This window comes from Hyperolius riggenbachi, chromosome 3, assembly GCF_040937935.1.
Source record: "Hyperolius riggenbachi isolate aHypRig1 chromosome 3, aHypRig1.pri, whole genome shotgun sequence".
NCBI classification, from domain to species: Eukaryota; Metazoa; Chordata; class Amphibia; order Anura; family Hyperoliidae; genus Hyperolius; species Hyperolius riggenbachi.
Window position 1 is genome coordinate 173,168,231 of NC_090648.1, and position 16,445 is coordinate 173,184,675.

Consider the following 16,445-nt stretch of genomic DNA (forward strand, 5'->3'; position numbering starts at 1 on the left):
AAAGTGGGTTATGAAAAGCATTCAGAGAAAAAGACAGAACAATAGACAGTCCACTAGGCAAGCTTTGATTCTCAGTTGATCCCACCATAAATCAGAGCTTTATCACTTCTCCATTTATGTCTTACTATATTTCCTTAACAATTAATAAAAATATCTAAGGAGTTGGGAGAGGATTAACAAACCAAGTTCCCAAATCCACTTTCCTGGCTGCTAAATATTGCAGTTCTGTTATAAGCTATGTGCCTAAATTTCGCCAAACAAGGTTCGCATGGCACCGTAGGTATATTTTCAATAAATACCCAGCTGCCACCCCTAATATTACCTCATGGGCTCTAGGATGTTATCCCAAAACAGATGTTTGGACTGGACAATACCAAGAGCTATGATAACTAATTGATGACATCTAGGACAACAGCCACAGTCTTAGGCCTGGGACCCACTAGCAGGCTGTTACTAAGCAGTCGGGATTTGAAAAGCTCTTGCTAATGTAATGCTCTGGGTGTGATCCCACTTGAGCGATGTGATTTTCTAAAAATCCCCCATAGCATTGCATTAACAAGAGCTTTTTCAAATCACTAGCGCTTAGAAAAGGCTTCTAGTGGGTTTGAGCCCTTATAGTGTCTCCTAACTAAATGATCCAATCCAGTAATAACATAATGGACATTTTTTTTGTAGTGTTAATATCTCACAATTTCAGTCAAGGACAGAAATCTATTCCTGTTTACTGAAAGTCCATGGTAATTTTCAGACTGTACCCGCCTCCATGTATTATCCTTTTTCATGCATTGTCAGATGTATTATTTTCCAACTAAAGAAAAGAGACATTTATTTATCTTGGATTTATTTAAATTGAAAAGACTTATTTTCTTTATGTGTAAAACGTTGTTTTTACATGAACATTCTCTGGAAAAAGTTCAATATGCAGTTTTTCAATAAAAGTTTGGATTGTGCAAGTTTAATTGCAGGAATATTGTAGTCTGTTTGTAAATGGCAATTCATTCTTTCTATGTCATCCACTTCGCTAAAGAAAGGTTTCTGTTCACATTTTCGGGTCTTTGTTTTCTTTTACTTTATGTTTTGTAAACAAACACCAATACCTGATTTTTTTCTCAGAAAAAGAAGATACCTCAGAAGCAGCTCTACCTTCAGAGGAAGTCCCAGATTATTTTAAGTAAGTCTCAAATATAAATATGTACAAGTCTGGATTATTATAATGTATAGTGAGGTCCAAAACAGCCCAGAGGATTAATGTATGCCTAAACATAACATCATTGTAATGGCATTGCCCTGTTCTAAGAGTCCAAAGGAGGCAAGAGTTATGTTAAAATATGACAAAATAGGTGTTGGATTTGTGGATGGCTTTATGGGGTTTTTTAAGTTTTGAATGCAAGAAGTTCATCTCTAGTGCTCTTAAAGGCTTGTATACACACACTAGGTGTATGTTAGTTTACAGTGTTGGTTACCCAGTGCTGTTTAACTGGTGGCATAATACATTTAAGTGCACAACTCTGGAATATTTCTTGCAACTTGACTGCCTCTTGCAACTGGACTGCCTCATCTCTTTCCCCGACCCCAACCTTACCCTAACATCTTCCTCTGCCCTGTGCCTAACCCCAAACACCACTCTCTCCTGAGCCTAACATTAACCATAACTCGTATTCCTATCTGTAATTTCACCTAACCTAACAACTTTGCCTGACCACATCCATTAAACTATCATAACCCATAACAGGTCAAACACCACTAAAAAATTGAAGGTTTATGCTGGACCTAGTATTCTGATTGTAAACTGCTTAATTCAGCCTCATTATCTGTGTTCTCCCAAGTTTGATAAGTCATTGGGGACAATGAGAGCTGTATGATCAAGATCAACAGTCGCTTTGGTAAATGTACATGCATATTGCCATTAGGATCACTGCATTCTTCTTTTTGTTGGGAGCTAAATGAACCAGGTTTTAGGTCACATTGATATGGTTGCAGGCAAAACGTAACCTCTTACGATTAAGATCAGTATGTATGACATCAGGATAGTTCTATACCATTGCTACTGCACATACAATCAATTATCTCTTGAATTCATTTTAAGATTAGGTTTGTGTCAAAGAGGAACTGTAATGAAAATTAACGTAATGAACACAAGGGTGGTAAGAGCCGTCCAGAAGTAGATAAAACTGAGTTTAAAACAGCTAATAATAGAAAAATAGAGGTGGCTTACCTGAATAACGACAAGTTCATCTAACTATGTATTATAATAGGCACAGGCAATGTGTTTTGTGGGTCTGCACCCACTTCCTCAGGTCAAATAAAGGGGCAGAGTTGTATCAGAGCCAGGTACAGAGCGCCTCTATGCTTATTATTTGCAATATTCATGTATAGATTATTTAGTCAGTGTTGGACCAAATCTTTCCTCTTCCTGATTTACATTCTGAAATGTATCACTGGTGGTGACATCTTTAGTTCTGTCAGGTGATCTGTACGGAATGTTTGTTACTGACAGTTCTATGCACAGAGGGAGATCCTGCTGGCTTAGCAGTTGGAAACAGACGTTATATCCTGCAATGCAACGAGGTTCACAGACAACAAACTGTCAAGACCAGGGCCGTTATCGGGGGACAGCTAACACTAGAGTGAGGGGCCCAGGCCCCCCTCTTCCCGCTGGAATTAAAGAATACCTTAGTGGAAAATAAAATGAAAAACGTGTTCTACTCCATCCCCCTCCATTAGTAATGACCCCCCAAACTTACTTCTGGGTCGCAGCTCACTGCAAAGGTGCTGCATGGTGAATATGTATCCTTGTACATATTCACCCGGCCAGGAGCGATTGCTCTGCGCAGGCGCACTACGTAGTTGTGATGTCACATCTACGTAGTACACTGGCGCAGAGCACTGCCCGGCAAAGTGTATCCTTGTACATATTCACCCGGCCAGGAGTGATTGCTCTGCGCAGGCGCACTACGTAGTTGTGATGTCACAACTACGTAGTACACTGGCGCAGAGCACTGCCCGGCGAAGCGTATCCTTGTACATATTCACCCGGCCAGGAGCGATTGCTCTGCGCAGGCGCACTACGTAGCTGTGATGTCACATCTACGTAGTACACTGGCGCAGAGCACTGCCCGGCGAAGCGTATCCTTGTACACATTCACATGGCCAGGAGGGAGTGCTCTGCGCTGGCGAGCGACGTAGTTGTGACGTCACAACTATGTAGTGTGCCTGCTCAGTGCACTCCCGGCCGTGTGAATGTGTACAAGGATACGCTTCATTGGGCAGCGCCTGCGCAGTAAGCCGTGTCCCACCTGACCAGGAAGTAAGTTCGGGGGGTTGCTACTAACGCAGGGGGACGGAGGTGAACGGTGGCCATGAGGAGAGCCCACTAAACATACCTGCTCCCCCGGTTTTCATTTTATTTTCCACTAAGGTATCCTTAATCCTATGAAAGCAATTACTGGCGGGCATGGGGTGGGCTGGCTAGTGGGAGGGCACAGCAGCCAGTGGCTGGGCCCTTTGGGGCAGGCCTGATGATGTGTGAGAAGCCCCAAAATCTCTGATGGCGGCCCTGGTCAAGACCATGGTCATGACATCACACTGTGGGAGGGGTTTCCCCACATTATTAGCCACACAACCCCCCTGATGATCTATTCAAGAAAAGGTTAAGATTTTTCATGGGAAAGGGGATATTGGCTACTGATTGGGATGATTAGTGCTCAGTCACAAGACTTATTACTGAACTACTGTAGTGGTACTAAATGCTGATTTCAAAATAAAAACTGATAGGAGTTGGTATTTATAAAGTAGTGATATGTGTTATCGCTTGTTGAGGCATCCTGCATAAGTAATCCAATCCCAGAGACAGCAATACCAATGCAAGCTAATGAACAGAAGCATCACCACTCATCAGTTGCCTCTCTGTGTTATCTCTGTGTTACTACTGACTTATTACTACAGGAAGTCGTTCAATAATGCTACGTAATGGCTTCCTTTATGGCTGCAGTTCTCTGAAGCATTTTCACTATTGTGGCGTTATAAATTCAGTGAAAAATGATCTTACCTTTCATAAATCAGCCCCTTAGTTTAGAAAGCCAGGTGGTCCACAGTATAGTGTTGTAGCATGCACAGTTTACCAATCATTACAAAAAACAACAACAACAAAAAACAAGCTGTATAAAAATAACTACGGTAGTTTCACTCCCTATGTGCATACTGTGCATGAAGTCCCTTGCTACATGTGTTTATTAGCCTTGCTAGGAGACCCCCTTGGCTGGTGACAAGAAGTCTTTTTCAAGGTTAAGCGCAGTATGCATAAGGAGATAAGTCTCCTGGCACAACATGCTTACTCCACCCAAGCTGAGGCGCTGCACAGATGGGACACTGACAAGCAGAGCTTATATCTACCAGCTGTGAAGCAAAGCTTATGCTGCAGAAAATACTGAAGGAAAGCATAATAAAAAATTCTTATTCGTAAAGCTGCAATGTGAAATAATGCATGTTCTTTGAGTGAAGGGTGTCTCATTACTATGATTTAAACTTCGGCAGGGTTTGCGTCTGCCAAATTTTGTAAATAGTTTTCCATATTGCAAAATGTTAACCACCGGGTGGTTCACTCGATGGTTCACATTGTTTGATGTTTGCGTACGCATGGAACATTTTCAGACAGGCTGCAGCATTTTTTTACATGCCGGGTGTGTTTTCTTTGTTTAGTACAATGTTGTTGTGGATGAATGTGAGTGTATTTTCACATATGAATGTATGTGGTGTCAAAAAAAATGACCCTTCCCTATACCAGTATGTGTTTGGGATATGGAGATAACAAAAGAGAGCTCAGAGGAAGCACATGCAAAGACAAACACATGCAACAATACAAACTCCATGCATATTGTGTCCTGGATGAGATTTGAATTTGAGTCGAAGCTCAGGATCAGAAATAGATACTTAGCATGAGGAGAGGGAAGTCTCAGGATCCTATTGAGGCTAAACTTGGTGGTCCAGTGTCCCCCCGTTGGTAAACATGACCCACCCCCCCACCCCCACCCCGATTGTGGCCATGTGGCTCATTTTCTGCATTAATGGCTGTGGATTAGAAGCTTGAGCCGACCCACACATGTGCAGTAACACAGAGCCCGGCTTACTGCACATGCACGGGTGGGCTCAGTTAGCTATTGCGCTGCAATGAATGCAGAAGAGGAGCTGCACGGCCCCGATAGGATTAGCGACAAGGCCTTGTTGCTAATATTTGGGGGGGGGGGGGAGAGGCAGCAGAACAGAGAGGAAAGCCTCAATATGATCCTGAGGCTTCCTTCTCTTCAGATGAGTAAGTATCTGATTTTGGTACCCGAGCTTCAGTTCGGGTACACTTTAAGGCACATACACACTTTCAATTTAAGTCACCCAAAGTCATCATTCAAAATCCTTTCAGTCTGTCTGTCAGTCAGTCAGTCTTTTGTCAAATGACAATCCTGAGTTCAGCCTGTGACCTTGACCCTGCTCTGCCCGGCCCTGATCTCAGCCTGTGACCTCAATCTGGCTATGCCAGCTGCCAGTCCTGGCCTGACCCTGTTCTGCCTCACCTTCTCCACACTGCAGGGTTTATCCTCTTGTTCTTCTTGTCTCCTGTAGGGTAACCCCAGCAACCTCCTAGTCTCTTGCAGCAAAGTAATCTGTAGCCCACCCGAGACAACAGCCCATCTCTAGTAAAGACCAGTGACTATTTAGAGTCTAGTCAAGGATCAATAGAGCTCTGATAGAATATGGCATATCCTTTACGTTCAATAAACTGTTCAAGGGTCCAGTATTGTATATGAACAAACACACCAAGTTCTGTTGCTTTCAATATTTATTATGTTTTAAAAAATGTAAAAACCCTTTTTTAAAGTAGACCTGTATCTGCAAAAAAAGATTCTTAACTGAGAAGAGGGAAGCCTCTGGATGTTCTAGCAGCTTCCCATGCCCTCCTCAACCCCACCACCACTGGCCAGGACCCTCTTCTTCTTGGTGGACAAGCAGCTTTGGCTTACTGTGCAAGTGTGACCATACTTGCATACAGTACAGACGCGCTCCTACATGTAGGGGGTGTGGCCATGAGAGCAAATCCAACAAGCTCTTGTCGGATATGTTCATAGGACCCCAGCTATGGATCACTGGGGTCCTGGAGGACATGGGAAGCATCCCTCCCTCTACTGAAGCAAGTACCCATTTTTATTTTTGTATTTTCTTTGATACAGGGTTGCTTCAAGTATGGGGATGCCAATGATCCAAATAAGTGCACCATTTTAAGACATTTTTCAGGGCTCCATGACCATTAAAGCTGGCCTTGTACACCATGGTGAAAAAGTACCGTACTTTCCATAAGTAAATAGCCTGGCTGTAAAAAAAACCTTTGTTTAAGTTGTGTCGTAGTATCAGCGTGACCATGTGTGAATCAGAGTGGTCAGAAAATGGACACTATACATCAAACCCTGCTTGTACTGGTCCCAGCTGCTAGGTCTCCTCACTTTAGATTGCTGCTTGTCCCTGTGTCTGTCTTCTTAGGGTGGCAGACAATAGTGGCAGCATGACAGACAAAGACCATTATGTTGGTGTGAGCAACAATTATAGAGTAGAGGTCCGTTTTTTAACCTGTTGTTTCAGCTTATACTGTGTCTTTAGTAGTTGTTTTACATAGTGTAATTGTCCAAATGGATGATAGCAATTGCTTGAAAGTCACAAACCTTAAAGGACAACTGAAGTGAGAGGGATATGGAGGCTTCCATATTTATTTTCTTTTAAACAATACCAGTTGCCTGTCTGCCCTTCTGATCCACTGCCTCAAATACTTTCAGCCATAGACCCTGAACAAGCATGCAGCAAAACATGTGTTTCTGACATTATTAGATGCAGGCTTGTTTCTGGTGTTATACAGACACTGCTGAAGCCAAATAGATCAGCATGACTGCCAGGCAACAGGTATTGTTTAAAAGGAAATAAATATGGCAGCCTCCATATCCCTCTCACTTCAGTTGTCCTTTAATAACTGAAGAAATGGCTGGGTGGGAACATGTACCATTCTTACGTCCTGGGATCCTAGCAGACCTGGCCCTACCTCTCCCAATGCAGTGTACAGAGCAGGATACAGGACACAAAACTCCAATAATCTACATTAAGGTACTCCACCACCGATCAGAGTGGGAGGTACTCCATCATTGATTACGCGCTGCGTAATATGTTGGCGCTTTATAAATACAATACAATGCGCTTTGAGTCCTACGGGAGAAAAGCGCTTTACAAATGTTATTGTATTGTATTATTGTATTAAAGAAATAAATAAATAAATAGATCAAGACAAGACAAATAACATTTATTATTATTCTCCTGGTGTACTCCAGGCAGTAGCAGTGTTAGGGAGTCTTGCCCAAGGTCTACCGACTGAATAGGTCCTGGCTTACTGAAAAGGAAGAGCCGAGATTTGAACAGGGTTGTGAGGTACTCCACCATTGATCAGGGTGCAGTCAGGGCCGGTCCTAGACTTTTTGCTGCCTGAGTTACTCCTCACAAAACACAACAAGCTGCTTTCCCCAGTGATGACCTCTTCACCTCGCTCGCTCTCCTCTCGCTTCTCCTACTCTGACTGCATGTGCAAACACACAGTACAAACATGCTGCCCCTGTAATCTCTGCGTCTGATGCAAATGTTTCACCTTGCTTCATGAGAGAAGAGGCTCTGGGTGCAGTGTGCCAAGACCGAGGGAGGAGGTGAGAAAGAAAGAACCCGATGACCATCATGTTACACCAGTCAGTGATTAAAATAAAGCTATTTGTGCAAACGTTTTTCAGTTGATACCTACACTGATCTGGTAAGAATGAGAAACTATATTATTGGAATTCTAACTATGGTCAGGTTTGTCAAAAACCTGCTTGATTGCTCACATCCTAAAACTAGTTTAGAATTGGCAGTTTGAGTTGAATATATTGATACTAAACATTAATGCAACACAAGCTCTATAGATTACATGTTGTCTGCATTTAAACATTTTTGAATCGGACTCCAACAATTCTTAAAACAATGTTCTTAAATCAACTGTACATATCAGACATAGAACCTCAGATACTCGCCATGTCATTGCAATTACATAATCTCTACCAGTCACTTACAACATGATGGACTGTTAAAACAGCTGTTACGACATTAGGTTACAGCTTTGAGGATGTCAACCACATCACTATCTTTTAAACAAAATGTACATTTTGCTAAATAACATATTGATGTTGCAGGTCTGTTGTGTTGAAATGTTCACCCTCAGAAACAGCTGAACAGTGCCACCCAGTGTTAATATCATACATTAAGAAAATGTGAAAAGGCAAAGGACCTTGGTTATTAGTATTATCATTAATTGAATTGATATAGCGCCAACATATTACGCAGTGCTGGACAATAGATAAGGCAACAAACAATGGTGATAGGGTTGACAGACAACATAATACGGGTAATAGGCAATAAGACTCTATGCCAGATCATACACTGGAGTAGCAGTTCCAATAATATTAGTTCACACTTTTCTGTGAGCAGGATGCACAATCAAGTACCGTACGATACACAAGGAGGGAGGGCCCTGCCAAAGGGTTGAAACTAAACTGCAGCTTCTCAGAAATAATACTCTGTAAGATTATGCACGGATGATAAACTGAGGCATCAGGACAACATAAAAACAATTAAAAACAATTTCAAAAGTTTACAAACAGTTTCAAAAGGGAAGTCACATCCTCCATGTATATTGAGCTCAGCAAGCTCCTTGCTGACATCAATATACAGTTGCTCCTGTTCTATTGCCTGATGAAGCTGATTGAATCCCGAGGAACGCGTTGCAAAATTTTGGAGTTTTTACAGAACTTTCACTTAATACAGACTGTTTTGGTCTTTGGGGGGAGGTAAGTCCCCCAATACCTCCCTTTAGTAAAGTGTTTTTAATAGTTTTTATTCTGTTCTGCTGCCTCTGTTTATCATCCATACATAGTTCAGTCCACCCTTGGTGGAGGGGTGCTGTCCCCATTCCTTTCTTTCTACAGAGAGCGACTTTTAACCGGAATGGGGTCAGGTTTAACCTCCCAATCTGCCGGTACAGTGGTTGCTTGAGAAGCAACCCACCATAGTGAGTACCATTTCATTTATATAAGATCTCATCCAACATATCAGCTTACACTATCTTGGGCTTTCGATTTTTGTTTCTTTGTATTTCCTAATCTTAAGAATTTTTTAAGATTAGATACTCTACAAAGTGGGAACTACTATTTATAGTTGTTTACAGACCACCAAAAAGCAACAAGATTTCTCACAAAACCCCCGCAAGAATATTATATGGATGGATGAACCCAGGGTAGAGCCAAGTGAATTACATGAGCCTATTTAAATCCATAGTTTCATAGTGAATCTGTGCACAGATATCTGGCATGAGTACCGGTGTTCCCTGACTCACATACACTGTGTGTGAGCTGGGATGCAGATATAAACAGAATATGTGGGCACAGAGAAAAGGAAGACCATGGGCTTGATTCACTAAGACAAATAGAATGCCTTATCACAGTTAACATGCCTTATCAAAGTTAACACGCCTTGTCAGAGTAGCATAGCGAGCACTACGAACACGCAGGGGCTCAGGGCAGGATGAGTGGCATTGCCAATTAGCAAGCATAAGTTCGTAGCGCTCGCTATGCTACTCTGATAAGGTGTGATAACTTAAGGCATGCTATTTGTCTTAGTGAATCAACCCCATGTGTGGTACAGGGGAACACCTGTCACTAACTCCATTGCTAACAGCTGATTTTCTCGCAGAGAGCAACTGTTCAGAGGATATAAAATGGTGTTTTGAGGTATTTTTCATACAAGCTCTATGGAGAATGATATGCTGTCCCTATTACACAACAGCATTGTTTTTTTTGCCACAGTGCACCTTACAATATGGTCCCAATTGCAGAAGTCTGTCTACACAGATATGCACACTTAGCCGAGACATGTTATTATGACCACTTCTAGCAGCATAGATGATAGCCACACACATTGGGACTTTGTAAAATACTGGATGATTGGTAAAGGCATCTGGAACCATGCAGATTGCAGTGCATCTGACAGTTGCGTGGCAGTAGATCCAATTGTCAAACGTTGATTTAGATGGTCCACAACAAAATTTTCACCAGCACTATGAATGGGTATCTTCACGTCAGCTAAGCTGGGTTGAGTCCTCTACCCTTTAAAGTCCAAATTGCAACATTTGTAGTTTGAGATGGTCCCAAATGTGCTCAATTAGATTTAAGTCTGGGGAATCCGGAGTCCAGAGGACTGCGCTCAAAATGTGACTCATTGTAAAAAGCAACCGTCTACCATTCTGTATAAGTAAAATGTTGGTACTCCTGTGCCAGTGGGCAACCATAGCAACATGTTTAATTGGTATTAAGGGGCCCAAAGTGTGCCAAGTAAATGCCCCCGCACTTTTACACCACCACAACCACTCTGAACACTCAGACCACCCCTTCTGGCACCAACAAACATGTCATGTTCAATGCCACTTAAATTTCCTTTCATTTCCATTTTGGTCCAACCAGTTAACTTATGTAGACAAATATTTCCTTCTAATGCAATCAAAGGCTCACATGATGTGTCACATAATCAATATATAAACAGACCTCGTTTGAAAGGTCCCTGACTCTGCAAAACTGTTAAGTAAGCAACATGAAGACATGAATATGCCAAACAGGCCAGAGACAGTGTTGTGGAGAAATATATATCTGGCCTGGGCTATAAAAGAAATTAGGAGTTGGGACAATTTGTCTGAGAAATGGGTTGAAATTCCAATAGCTAGATGTGTGTTATACAATCAAAAAAGGTGGTTGTTTGAAGTATCGGGGAGTAAATACCTATGAACATGATCCCTCATGATTTCTGTTTTTTGTCCCTCCGTTATTGTTTGTTTCACAATAAACATAGTTTACCTTCAAAGTGGTAGGCGTGTTGTGTAAATGGAGCAAACCTCCAATAATCCATTTCCGTCCCAAGTTATAATGCAACAGAAAACAAGACAAGCACCAAAAGGGATGAAGTATCGCAAGGCACTGTTCCATGGTCTGTGCTGTGTGCTCATTGCAGGCACTACTACCAGCCCCAGAAAGAGCCAAGCAGTCAGTGGCGTAAGGAGCTTGGGCCTCAGTGCGAGTTTTACATGGAGCCCCAAGCACTCTATTGATATGGAGCCCCAAAACCTACCAAGGACATCTGCAGTGTCAGAGAGGTGTAATCAGAGTAAGGAAACTGTTTGTTGAGGATTACTACTTTCCAATGCACATACAGAGGTGTTCATCATTACCAGCATAGCACCAATGAAAAGCTAATAAAATGGATGAAGGAGGCCTCATAGTAGTCTAGGGACCCTCTGCATCCCCTATTGCTACGCCACTGCAAGCAATGTATATGTTACGGCCAGAACCCGAAGTTTGTCCACTTCGCGATCTGGCTGGCCACTTCGGGTTCTGGCCGGCCAATGTGCGAAGTGGCCGCTGCGCGGCGGCCAATGTTAGAAATGACATTTATTCCAGAAAGATTAATGTCTTTACATGCGGGCAAATGTAACAAAACTTAGTGAATTGAATGGAATTAAGCCGGCAGCAATGTAACAGATCAAGCTGCCGGCTTCTGCTCTGCCTCCTCCCCTCCCCCCTGCCTCCCTCTCTCCTACGGGCAGCCGGGGGGACACGCGTCTCCCCAGGGAGTTGTTTGTGGCTGCAGGGAAGCAGAGCGGGGAGGCTGCAGACATTGCTTCTGCCAGCACCCGCTCTGCAGGAACGAACAGCAGGATTGCCTGCCGCGACGAACGACTCTGGGGGGACACGCATGTCCCCTCCGCTGCCCATTATAGGAGAGAGGCAGGAGGGAGGAGAGCGAGCTGAAGCCGGCGGCTTGATCTGTTACATTGCCGCCGGCTTAATTCCATTCAATTCACTAAGTTTTGTTACATTTGCCCGCATGTAAAGACATTAATCTTTCAGGAATAAATGTAATTTCTAACATTGGCCGCCACGCAGCGGCCACTTCGCACATTGGCCGGCCAGAACCCGAAGAGGCCAGCCAGAACGTGAAGTGGCCAGAACGGTGGCGTAGTGGTTAGTGCTCTCGCCTTGCAGCGCTGGGTCCCCGGTTCGAATCCCAGCCAGGGCACCATCTGCAAGGAATTTGTATGTTCTCCCCGTGTCTGCATGGGTTTCCTCCGGGTACTCCGGTTTCTTCCCACATCCCAAAAACATACAAATAAGTTAATTGGCTCACCCCTAGATTGGCCCTAGACTACAGTACTTACACTACATAATACATACAGACATATGATAATAGTAGGGATTAGATTGTGAGCTCCTTTGAGGGACAGTTAGTGACAATACAATATATATATACTGTACAGCGCTGCGTAAGATGTCGGCGCTATATAAATACTAAATAATAATAATAATAATAACTTCGGGTTCTGACCATAAGATATATTATAAATGCTGTGTTTGAGTAATCTATTCTGTATTGAGTACAGTAATATAACTAGGAAAAACATCAATGAACATAGTTAAAAAGCATAAAATACATAAATCAATGTAAAATCTTTATGCAGGTTTATTTATCAGCTCCAGTTTTTCTGTGTACACGCTGCTTTTTGCAAGATCCTATGTAACAAATAATTGCATGCTTAGTCATAGTTTCTTAAGGTCTAATTTTAGTACCTTTTGTAACATCACATTTATGTTAGCGGCTTCCTACACACTGTATTAGTGCATCTTGACAGTCCTCCCCAATACAGTCCACTGCAGGAGATTCATTAGCACTACCCTGAGGAATGCTGTCATCTAATGGCAGATCGGAAAATTACATGTCTGTTTTGGATATACATATCTCACAAAAGTGAGTACACTGCTCACAATTTTGTAAATATTTGATTATTTCTTTTCATGGGACAACACTGAAGATATGACACTTTAATACAATGTAAAGTAGCCAGTGTACAGCTTGTATAACAGTGTAAATTTGCTGTCTCATCAAAATAACTCACCACACAGCCATTGCTTGCTGGCAACAAAAGTGAGTACATCCCTAAGGTAAGAATGTCAGAGTTCTGCCCAAAGTGTCAGTATTTTGTGTGCTCACCATTATTTTCCAGCACTGCCCTAACTCTCTTAGATATGAAGTACTTAGAGCTTCACATGTGGAAGAGCCTCTTCCCCTCCTCCATGATGAAGCTGGTGGAAGTTAGAGACCTTGTGCTCCTCCGCCTTCCATTTGAGGATGCGCCAAATATGTTCAATAGGGTTTAGGTCTGGAGACATGCTTGACCAGTCCGGCACCTTTACCCAGTGGACAAACTAGAGATCTCTGGCCCCCTCCTGCCCTCCACTGCACCCCAAAAAACCTCTCTACCCGCCCTGGACTATTAATTATTTATTCTGATCAGAGTAATTAATCAATAATAATCAGAGAAGCAAGCTCCAGTCAATTTAGATTAGCTTGATTGCAGGTAATCTTATCTCTTTTCCTAGCTCCCCCTTCCGCCCTATTGTCTTCCCCCATGACCCTTTCCTCTTTTCAGATTTTAGTGGGTTCTTTTAACAGCATGTCCCTGCCAAACAGCAAGCACTGGTGATGTCTGCAGTCCTAGTAAGAGGTATTCCTGCCATTACTCCTCTCCCACCAGGCTCTCTGTCTTGTGCCTCTACTTCTTTATCCCCCCCGCCTTCCCCTCCTGCTATGACTCCCCCTCTTTGGTATGTCCCCCTTTTCTGAATGTCCTCAGAGGAGCTCACAATCTAATCGTACCATAGCCATAGTCTATAGTCTAATGTCCTACCATATTATTATTGTGTATTTATATAGCACTGACATCTTCTGCAGCACTGTTTAAGTACAGAGTTTCATAGCGGTTAGCGCCGTCTACATCCTGATTACTCCTTTTCCCCCCAAATCCCCCAAACTTTGCAGCTACACACTTGGCCCCCAACCCATCAACTCTCCCATCAAAAAATTTTTTGTTGATTCTTTATAAAAATTGGAGGGGGGGGGGGGGGGGGGGGATGGGCTGTAAATAATCGGCACCGGGTGTCAAATTCACTAGGTACGCCACTGCCAAAATGACAAGTTTACATTGCATTAAGACCTCTTTATAATCAGACCCCAAAATATATTAGTCCAGGCTCATCACTTGCCTGTAAGAACTGATAAATGTCACTTTATACTCCTGCTGGCATTGTAACATGTTGTAGCTCTTGGCAAAAGGACAAAGTTTCATTTGCACAAAACGCGTTTCTCTGATAAGCCACAAAGTATATGAAAGTGTGTCCTGATCTAGCAAGGCAGATCAGTTTCAATGTTTGCAGTGAGAGGGGGAGATATTATTCTGCCCTTCCATTGTCATTGACCAGGTTGTGTCACATGAAGCATGTAAACATGATGTGAAGCAGACTGACAAAGAAGAGTAGGAGGACATCCCTTGTTCTAGTTGTAAATAATGACCATGGCGGGTGGCTGAGGGTTCACTGGAGGTCAGCAGCCTGAGAGAGAGAATTGCAGGCTCACTTACTTGAAGATTCATTCAGAAGAAAAGACCTTGCAATAATACTCAGGTGACAAGCAGTGATTTGTCACATTGTAGGTTTAGAGATAGAGTTGCACAGCAATTTTGATATAAAAGATATAAAGTTACATTTCTATATTTTATAGTACTTAAAGTGGACCTGAAGAGATTTTTAAAAAAGCTTTTCACTTGCCTGGTGCTTCTGCCGGCCCCCTGCAGGCAGGCTGTACCCACGCAGTCCAGGAACGATCCTCCATTCCTCATCCATGGCTCACTTTTGTTCATGTCGACTTTTAAGTTGCCGTCTCCTGCGGCCCTGGCTGCGTGCATCCTCGTACGCACACCCATGGCCAGGAGCATCTTTTTTTTTTAATCTCTTCAGGCCCACTTTAATAAATAAGTCCCTTAAAGAGGAATATGTGCCATGGAAGATTAGAGAAGGTTTCCTAATTTGCAATGAAATTCCTTCCGGAAACCCAACTTGAAAGCAGCATGTCAGACCTGTAATGAGTTACTTGTGGTAGCTAAAGAGAAACAAAAGTGTGCTTTCTTACAACAGAAAGCATTTGTAATAATTCAGGTTGGAGTGAGCTCTGAGAAGCTTAAAGGATACCTGAAGTGTCATGTGGCATGATAATATAGACATGGGTATGTACAGTGCCAAGGACACAAATAACTTTGCTGTGTTCCTTTTTTTTGTGGCTAACTCAGTCCTGACTCAGACAGGAAGTGACTACAGTGTGACCCTCACTGATAAGAAATTCCAACTATAAAACACTTTGCTAGCAGAAAATGGCTTCTGAGAGCAGGAAGGAGATAAAACGGGTCAATAGTTTATAGATTTTAGTTCTGGCTTAGTTCAATGAATGTGTCATTGAGCTAAAACAATAAAACAGTTAAAACTTAAAAAATAGATTTAAACATAAAATAAAACTTTGGAATATCTTAAAAAGACATTTTTAAGAGAAGGAAGACAGATGCAAACATTTTTTTCATTCGTTTTTTTTTCGCTTTCGGGTGTCCTTCAACAAGCTGACACATCATTGCATTCAGGGGTGCTCCGTGCACCAGGCCGACTAGGCGTTTGCCTGGAGCACTATGCGGGGGGGGGGGGGGGGTAGGGGAGAGAGGCGCACCCACCCCCTGTCCGATGGTAAACTGGCTTGCACCAGTTGACCGGTTGTAGCCCACAGCTCACCTCTCCAGCCTGTGGGTTTCGTCAGGCAGAGCAGGGCTACAAGAAAATGGAGTCCAAAGCCCTTCAATAGAGACTATTTGTGTTGAATGTTAAATGGACAAATGTCTTTCCATGACCTAGTCAGAGTCCAGACTTAAACTCTAATGAAAATCTGTAGAATGATTTGAAGATTGCAGTCCACCAGTGGTCACCATGCAGTCTGATTGAGCTTGAGCAAATACTACACAGTCTAGCAACATTGGTAGAAATGTATCCAAAAGGAGTCATTAAAGCAAAAGGTGGTTCTTGCCTGGTGCTTCTGCTGGCCCCCTGCAGGCAGGCTGTACCCACGCAGTCCTGGAACGATCCTCCATTCCCCCGCCATGGCTCACTTTTGTACATGTCGACTTTTAAGTTGACGTCTCCTGCGGCCCTGGCTGCGTGCATCCTCGTACGCACACCCATGGCCAGGAGCGTCTTTTTTTCTTTTTATCTCTTCAGGTCCACTTTAATAAATAAGTCCCTTACAGAGGAATATGCAGAGGCTTAGCTAGGGTTTTCAGCGCCCGGGGACAAAGACTATTAATGCGCCCCCTAAGGTGAAGGGTCGTGACCAAATGTGGGCGTGGTTATGGGTGCTCCACATTTGGCCACGCCCCTTCAAATGTACATGGAGGTTAGTAGGCTCACGCTCACCCACCCTCTCTC

The 16,445-nt window shown here is 43.0% G+C and overlaps 1 protein-coding gene across 2 annotated transcripts in view; it reads left to right on the top strand.

The window, feature by feature from the left end:
* The window catches only part of ELL3 (elongation factor for RNA polymerase II 3), a 118,827-nt gene that overhangs the window by 89,734 nt on the left and 12,648 nt on the right, over positions 1-16,445 (top strand). For both annotated transcript variants that reach the window (XM_068275279.1, XM_068275278.1), the window contains exon 9: positions 1,114-1,171. In XM_068275279.1, coding sequence (XP_068131380.1) covers positions 1,114-1,171 — 58 coding nt within the window. The remainder of the gene's footprint in view (positions 1-1,113; positions 1,172-16,445) is intronic.